The 9,338-nt window shown below is 35.5% G+C and overlaps 1 protein-coding gene across 2 annotated transcripts; it reads left to right on the top strand.

Moving 5' to 3' along the window:
- The first annotated feature begins 74 nt into the window (after window positions 1–74).
- LOC109066001 (holocytochrome c-type synthase-like) lies at window positions 75–4,308 on the top strand. Of its 2 annotated transcripts, none has more exons than XM_019082981.2 (7): window positions 75–202; window positions 899–1,033; window positions 1,119–1,252; window positions 1,329–1,477; window positions 2,217–2,336; window positions 2,977–3,063; window positions 3,147–4,308. In XM_019082981.2, exons 2-7 carry the CDS (start codon window positions 913–915, stop codon window positions 3,343–3,345), a joined length of 810 nt encoding a protein of 269 aa, XP_018938526.1. In that variant the 5' UTR covers window positions 75–202; window positions 899–912; the 3' UTR covers window positions 3,346–4,308. The 2 variants fall into 2 exon arrangements, with proteins under 2 accessions (XP_018938526.1, XP_018938527.1); XM_019082982.2 differs by having other exon boundaries at window positions 121–202; window positions 881–1,033.
- Window positions 4,309–9,338: the final 5,030 nt, after the last annotated feature.

The raw sequence follows: 9,338 nt of genomic DNA, 5'->3' as shown, positions 1-9,338 counted from the left end.
CAAATAGAAAAAAAATGATGAGAAAAGAAAATACTGAACAAGCAAAATGCACATAGGCTACCTAGCAAGCTTTCACAATGTAATTAATATTTATGAGCTACGCATTCGTCCCGCCCCGCTCGCAGTGCATGCCGGATGATGCGGAAGTAGCGGTGCACGTTGACATTGCGGAGCGTCCGATCCTCGCGTTAGACGCAGAAAGGTGAGTTGCTGTCATATTAATAAACTTTTAGTGATCGATATTATTATATCAAGATTTTTAAAAAGCTGGTTACATTTTAATGAAGGTGTTTTTAGAGGAATATGTTGTTTGATATTCATTGACATTGCTTTGTGCATGAATGATGTTGTATAACTTATTTTGTAACTTAACTCTTAAATTTTGGGACTCGTAAATGTCCAAAATGTTTAAATATGGTACATAAATGATCAAAACTATTTATTCTCACTGACAGTATCTTAAAAGAGCACGTTACTTAAAGTAAAAAAAAAAACATGCAAAGATGTTCTGAATCTCTATTATTATTATTATTATTATTATTATTTTATTTTTTATTTTTTTCAAACAATGAAAATGAATTGTGACCAGCTCCAAAAATGACTATACAACACCATAAACATAAACTTGTGATAACTTTGTGTGACGAAAAATATATATTTTGCATAGATTCAAATATGGAAACTACATCAAATTGTCTCACATCATGTTTTATTATACTTATATAGTCCGTTTTTGTGATATAAGTCCATATTTTGTAAGAAGAAAGCAGGTTAGGAATGGCACGAGGGCGAATAAATAATGAATTTTATGAAAGAAAGTAGATTTTCTGTGAACAGCATAACACAGGTAATGATGCAACAGGATCTAATTGATCTTCAGTTTCCTTGATCTCTTCAGGACTGGTGTTCATCATGGGTGCATCCGTATCCAGTCTTGCCCCCAATATTCTAGCAGAGTCTTCAATGTCAGTGCCTCATTTTGGTGGGGCGTCCCCACCCCCTGGGTGTCCCATGCATCAAGAGCCCCCTAAAAGTGAGTAATGCACCATCTGTTAGCATGAGCTTGATATCAGTGGATTTTATGTTATAATAATTCATAATGTGTAATGTAAACCCAGGCTCTCCGCCTCCTGAGTGCCCGATGCATCAGGCTCAGACGCCGCCGGCCGGCCCAGCGCATCAGGAGAGAGCTTATGAGTTTGTCGAATGTCCAATGAGAGCTTCTGAAGGTTCCATCGATCCCGCAAACATGGTGAGCTGGGCATCCCGTCATTGAGATGACGCTCTTGTTTCGGCTTATGTGTGTTAATGTTGCTTTTGTCCCACAGATGTCCCCTCCAAACCAGGTGCCCGCCCCGGACCAGCCGTTCCATCTGTCCGTGAAAAGAGAGGAGTCTAAAATCCCACGATCAGGCACAGGCCAGAACTGGGTCTATCCATCTGAACAGATGTTCTGGAATGCCATGCTGCGGAAGGGGTGAGTTTACCTTACCTTATGTTTTACAACCAGACACGTGTCCTGTTATATTTTGGAGAGCTCTATGTGGACCACAGAGTAACAGTAATATTGTGAAATATTATTACAATTTCAAATATTTGTTTTCTATTTGAATATATTTTAAAATGCAATTTATTCCTGTGATGCAAAACTGAATTTTCAGCATCATTACTCCAGTCTTCAGTGTCAGATCCTTCAGAAATATCCTCACTGTCACATTTGATCAATGTAATGAATCCTTGCTGAATAAAAGTATGAAGTTCTGAATAAAGTTTAGTGTGCAAATATAGCCATAAGTGTATAACATAATTAATTAAAAAAAAAAAAAGAATATACTGTAATATGGCTATTTATTTTAGATGTTTTCTTTTCTTTTTTTTTTATTCATTAATTATGTTGTATAATTTACATTATTCTTGCTTTATCCGTGCAAGGTGTTACTTTATATTTCGGTCAAATTTGGTATTTTGGTAGGCAAAAATTGGTAGGCAATTTTTTATTTATTTATTTTTTTTGGCCTACTGTTCGAGGTGTGCCTATGATTCCTTAAAATGCTGTCTAGACAGGCAGCACACTACGTCTGGAACGGAGCTATTGTTTTGATACTGTTCAGAAAAGACTAGCACATTTTGCACATTTTGGAATGAAAATAATTTTTTATTTTATTTTTTTTCTGAATTGCTATAAATAGCTAATTGCTGTTTGTTTGTTTTGCTAGGTGGCGCTGGAAGGATGACAGTCTTGCTCCAGAAGACATGACCAATATAATCCAGATCCACAATCGTAACAACGATCAAGCCTGGCAGGAAATCCTGAAGTGGGAAGCGCTGCATTTCAGGTGACTGCAGCGCAACTTCATTTTCACATGACTAGTGACTGAGGGAATGCTGTGTTAAATTGTATTCCAATACAAGAAATTAATACTTCTATTCAACAAGGATGCATTAAATTAATCAAAATAAATACGCTAAATTATGTCCTTTTGAACTTTCTATTCTTTAAATAAAAGTACTAATTACTACAGGAAAAAATAATATTTCAAAATATATTAAAATATGATAGTTTTTTTTTAATTGTAATAATATTTCACTTTTTTTTTTTTTTTTTTTTTTTTTAGTATTTTTACTATTTTTTTTTTATCAAATAAACACAGCCTTGTCTAGTATAACAGACTTCATACTGTATCAAAATGTGTTCAAATTAAGTGTTTATATTGTTAGCAGAAATAATGGTGACTGATAATAAAGTAACGTGTGATGCCAAACACATTTTAATGAGATGAAAGCTTCATTATCATCTCTTTAGCACTGTTGCTGTCAGATAAGCGAGGTGATAATATTATGTTTGTCACCTTCTGTTTGTCATTTGATGGTCACCGGCAGTGTGATCTGCACTGATTCTACAAACTGCCAAGTGTGCAAGAATCATCATAGCGCTGTAGTTGACTGTTCGTTTAAACACACGTTTGTCTCTGGCAGCGAGTGTCCATGCGGTCCATCTCTGAAGAGATTCGGGGGCAAAGCCAAAGAGTTCTCGCCCAGAGCCAGAATACGTCATTGGATGGGGTGAGATATAAATGTAAATCCCAAAAGATGTGTTTAAACAGCTGCAGAGTGCTTGATTTCTCTCTTGTTAACTTTCTCTGTAGATATGAATTGCCTTTTGACCGACATGATTGGATCGTAGATCGGTGCGGAAAGGAAGTCCGATACGTCATTGACTATTATGATGGGGATGTTAATAAAGACACCTACCAGTTTTCCATCCTGGATGTGCGTCCAGCCATCGACTCTCTAGAGGCTGTCTGGGATCGGATGAGGGTGGCCTGGTGGCGCTGGACATCATAGAATCCATCACAACACAGTTTTAACATTTCTGCACCATTATAATACATCACAGACTATTTGGTACCAATATACTAGAATCTGTGTGCTCAACTTCATTGAGTTCTGACTGTAAACATGAATCTTAGCAAATTATTGCACATTGAGGGACTTAAAGGTTGTGAGTGCACAAAGAATCAGTGTTTTTTCTTCTGGTGAGGTTCTGAATTCATCATGAGCTAGCATTTCTTTTACTGCGTGTTGAGTGAAGGTTATCAAACTGGAAGCTTGCTATCTGATCTTACTCAGTGGTTAAACATATCCGCTGGTTGTTTTTCTCTCGCAAAGAAAGATTATTGAGTGTTTTAGTTCACGTCGAGAGCAACTGGCAGCTGTTAGCATTTGTAACCAATGGTTTGTTGGTCTTCACTTTTGAATGTCATTGATTTTGATGAAGCATATGAAATAATCGGTTTCTCTTCCATATTCATCTTGCTGTCGGCTTTTTACTGTTTGGGTTTATTTATTTTGCACAAACGGCTTCATTATTGTGTGTGTGTGTGCTTAAGTGTTGCTAATTATGTTCTCTTTAAGTGAAAGTGTTTCTGAAATATTTCCCCCCGATTTCTCTGATTAAATGTCATTTGTTTTAGATATGACCTGCAACAAACTATTAATCCAACTTTCAAAAGCTGATTATTGAGTGTTTTATCTCATGTTGAGAGCAATTGTAAGCTGTTAGCATTCACAGCTCTGCAAAATGTTTTTTTTTTTTTTTTTAAGTGGGTTTACTTATTTTGCTCGAACTGCTTCATTATTGTGTGTATGCTAAAGTTTTGCTGACTGCTCTCTTTGAGTGAGAGTGTTTCTAAAATATTTCCCCTCAGATTTCTCTAATTCTCCAGTATTTGTAACCCAGGTCATTTGTTTTAAATCTGACTTGTACCAAATGTTGATTTCAACAAGTAAATCAACAGTCTAAAAATACACGTGTCCCATAGATTTGCTTTGCTGTTTATGCTTCACTTTTCACCCTTTCCATTTTACTCCAGTAGGTGGTGCCCTTTCCTCAGAAAAAGTTATTTCTTTCACCATTGTTCATCAGTAATAGTGAATACTAGTGATTTAGAGGAGGGTCATAAATTTTATTCCATCATGCTCAGGCACAAATCCGCTTATATGGGGGTAAAATGTAAGCATTTTATGAAATCATAGGTTAGTTTGTGGAGTTTTGTTTTTTGCATTCTTACATTATCTACAGTGGAAATTAATTAATCTAATATAGCTGTAGACATGTATACAAACTCCAGTGTGATCAGTGGCATATACAGCTGTCCCATGAACAAAGAGACATTTGAACAGTGGAAATTATATATATTCTGGAAGATATAATATGGAAGACAAAAAGGAATGTAATTTTGATAATTCATTATTTTGATACCCAATATCACATTGAAGTTTTCCCCACAGTGGTGCGACTCTAGGGTCATTAGATACTGTATTGTATTAATTTGAATATGATGCACTGGAAACAATTTTAATTGATTTATTTACATTGATGCATTAGGAGTGTGAAGAGTCATTTTTATTAAGTCTATATTTAAATATTACAGTGTCTCAACAGTATTAGTATCAACAAACTCCATCTTTGCACTGCAGGAAATACAGAAGCTGTATCTGAAGTGTCATTAGATGTATTCACACAGACCGGTTAATGAAACCGAGTCATGCCATATGCATTTACACCGCAAAATAACAAAGCCATAAATAACTTCATAAGATTAAGGTTTTAAATATTTTTTTGAACATACAAATAAGAAATATTGGGGAAAATGCAATGATACTTTTAAATATGAAACCAAACCACCAGGCAACAGCAAATGTTTTAATGAGTGAGTAATTTAGTCATTCATTCAACTGATTCGTTCAAACGGCTGATTCATTCAGAAACGGGGCAAGTGACTTGCCTTGTCCAAATACCCACACTTGCGGTCTTTGCACTTGATCACTTGACTACTACTATGACGTATTTCCTGCATTTGGCCCAAGTGTAAGTGAGGATGAAGACCACAAGTGTGTGTACAACTTTTCATTACCTGATGGAACACACTTTAATTTCTGGTGCTTCTAATTAAGTGATAAAAGGCAGTTGCAAATTATGTACAAAATAAATATAGGCTACTCACCTTTGCACCAATAAAATGTGTAGCACTTTGTTTTACTACCAAATTATATGTAATATCTAATTATTATTAATATTTAACTTACATTGGAAAGGTTTCCCGTGAACTCTCACGATCTTGGCAAAAAGTCTTGCGATTTATTTCCACAACATGATGCATGATGGGATGCACTAAGCCTTGAATACCGCTCATGAGCGTATTAGAGATAGTGTGGATTTAGTGTGTGTTAAGGGCACTGCGCTTTGGTGTTTTTAAGATTTGGACAGTCTTGTGCACTTACTTCCTGCCGTGTGCATGTGCTCTCATGTGGCGAAGACCGCAAGTGTGGGTATTTGGACAAGGCAACTGTCTTATGAATGGCTCACTGTATCATTGACTCACACGCTTCGTTCAAAAACGTGAATTCATTCAGTAACTAAACACCGCTGTTTCTTGGAGACACAACATTATAAATGTTAGGTAGATGTGATACCTGTCTAGCCATGTGTGTTTATGGTGAAATATATTTAAAAAAACGGGTTATCTTCTGTCACATATTATATTTATCGTCGAGTTGTAATGTAATTTCTGGTAAGGGAGCGCCGATCACTGATCGTTTTTGCGGTGCATTTTGGGATTTTTCAGGAAGCGAACATTCCAGTGCACTGGAAAGATTTCATGATTGAGACAGCCCCATAGACTATAAAAACATGGACGTAGTGTCCGTGACGTCACCTGAAGATTCCTGAAGAGTGTTTTTGAAGCTCAAAGTGGGCGGAACAGGCCATCGCCATCTTGGCAGCGCGTCACCGTGCGTCAATCCCGGATAATCGAAAATGGGCAAAAAGGTGGGAGCCACGCCCACCGAACTCGATGGCAGTGTCAGCAGCGGCAATCCACCTGTCACTCAAGTGGCCACACCCTTAATTATGCAGAACTTTAAGGCTTAGTATAATTTAAATGGATGAGTAATAAAACAATTCACTCCCCTCACAGTTGTCATGAAGGGTAAAATTTCATTGTCCTCTTTATTTTTCCTTGACAGTCCTAAGCCAAGGGGCCACCACAAAAACACATTCAGCAAAATATTGTTTAATTAGCAGTATTGACCCAAAATCCTCCATTTCAGGCCCCAGAAGGGGAAAAAAACTTAAAAATAATAGTTTGTTTAATAAGGCTAATTTTTCATTAAATAAAAACCTTTTTAGACAAAAAGAAATTGACTACACCATCCAACCCTTGAATTTTTTTTTACAATTCGACCACTGTGTATACATATATATATGGTCTAAATACATATAACTCTGATTTTGCTAAATATGATGATTTGGAAATATATATATATATATATATATATATATATACTATATATATATCTATATATATATATATATATATATCATATATATATAACATGCACAGTCATTTATAATGTGAAATGTGAACTCTTTATTAAAACTACTAGTTTTTATGGTAATTTTATAGTCATTTGTCGTGAGTCATTTGTTGTTTAACAGTGTATTTATCCTAAAAGGTGATGAAGTCCATCCTATGAGAGCTTTTTTAAATCACCTAGAGGAGAAGCGGTTCCTCATGTCTGTGAGTAGGTGTGGGAAAGAAATCTTCAATCACGGCCCAGAATAACCTCATCCTCTGGGGAAAGTTTCCGCCTCTTCTTCCTTTACAGAAAGGAACCTTATTTTGGTGAGTTTTATGAGCAGTTTTAGCTGTTACTGATAATTACGCTGCATTTGAGAGGCCATTGCCTGCTTTTGAATAATGCATGTGTGGTGACAAAGCTACTGTATGTTTGTATTTGGTTTTTCGTCTGGGTTTCTGTTTGGCAGGGAACCAGAAAAGCCCCTTGTAGTGCACAGAGCAGATCTCCAAACAGCCCGTGGCAGTGGAGTCTGGCGGGGGGATTCAAGCCCCCTGCAATCCTTCCAGTCTGTTTCATTTACATACCAAAAGATGCCCAGCTGTGCCAAGTACAATAACCAGGCTTTGTCTAGATTCCAGAACTGTAACATTAATTACGGGAAGGATAACTGTTGGAAAGTTTCTAGCTTGTGGGTCACTGGTGGTCCTGACATGGACATTCAGATGCTGGCTGATGGTTTTGCTTCTGTATTGTTTGTACTGCATCCAGAATGGTCCTAATGGAAAAGCTTATGTGTTGCAGATTCAGTTCCACTTATTTTAAACAGCTCAGTTATGACAAGCTTGTTTGAAATTTGTTACAGAGTGCAGGGTTATTATCGTTAACTAAAATCAAAACCATAAACATTTCCATTACTTGAAGTAATTTAAACAGCTTTAAATTTCTTTTTCTTTCTTTTTTTTTTCTTTTTAAGAAAATAAGGGGTCGGTCAAATTATTATTATTATTTTTTTGTTGTTGTTTTGATACCCAACATTATGCCACAAATTCTGCTGATTAAACTTAATTTGTGTTAAACCTGTATAATTCCTGTAGGCCACACTTAAAAATGTATAAATGTCATTGAATATCAAGCCAAGTGCCATTTATTTGTAGGAAAGACAGCCCAAGCAGACTTTTGTGTTATATAATGCAGACATTCATACATTTTTAAGTGGCATAAGTGTCCAAAGTGGTTTTGGGGTCACTGCATATTTATACAAAATATGAATATTCCCCATCGAGAACAGTGAGAAAAGCTGTCTCAGTGTGAATCATGTATGTTTGTGTTTTATCCCTGGTTTAAGTGTAATTGCTTGTTTATCAGCAGCTGTTTTAAATGCAAATCCCATCCATGATTTGCATCCGGACCACTTCTCCCACACACTTTACCGTTAACACACAGCAGTAAAAAAATAACACACTGGAATTGGTAATTGTGCTCTCTCTCTCCATGCTAATAATAAAGAAAACAGCATTATGCTGAAAATAAATGAATGCATGCAGGGTGTTTAAGGGCTGTCAGTCTGAGGCATGCAACAGGAAGACAACACAGTCCCACAGGAAGCTTTACTACACTTAAGAGATTTATATGAAAGTGAAATGCGGTAAGCATGGAGACAGCTATGGAAAAAATTAAGAGACCACTTGAAAATGTTCAGTTTCTTTACTATCTACTAGGTATGGGTTTGAGTAAAATGTTAATATTTTTATTATATAAAGGTCTGATAAAATTTCTTCCAAATTTCAAGAAACAATATTGTCTTTTTTTTTTAGAAAATTAAAATGGGTCAAAATGACAAATGTTGTGATTGGAAATCAGGATAATTCCACCAAATATTGATTTCTTAGCTCTTCTGAAGTTAATGTCTGAAAACATGGCATCTTTTTTGTTTGGACCAATTGTCATTTTATGCAAAAAATAAAAATCTCTAAATGACAACATTTTTATTTAAAATTTGGAAGAAATGCCATCAGTAGTTTACAGAATAAAACAAAAATGAGGCTTTACTTTACTTTACAGATGCTGAGAATTTTCAAGTTGTCCCTTATTTTTTTTCCATGGCTGTATAATATATATACTTCATATATGTATAATATACTTAAAGCTGGTTACCATAAACATATCTTAATATATATAAAATACATAAAATATTTATTTTCAATAAAATACATTTTATAATTCTTATTACTGACTTTTATTCCTTACAATGTTTTTAATGTTCAGTTATTTATATTCAGACCTGTTATTTCATCTTGTTTACATCTTGTATTTGAAGTGTGTAGCAAAACAACACTTAAAGACTTGAACCATGATTGTTAAAACTATAACACTGTGGCTAATTTTTCCTCTGAGTAACCTGCTCAAAAACAAGCAGGTAAATATAAAAAAATTGACAATTTCCTCTAGCCAAATACGTGCAGTGCAATGCAACA

This window comes from Cyprinus carpio, chromosome A24, assembly GCF_018340385.1.
Source record: "Cyprinus carpio isolate SPL01 chromosome A24, ASM1834038v1, whole genome shotgun sequence".
NCBI lineage: Eukaryota > Metazoa > Chordata > Actinopteri > Cypriniformes > Cyprinidae > Cyprinus > Cyprinus carpio.
This window is presented reverse-complemented; position numbering and strand designations above follow the sequence as displayed.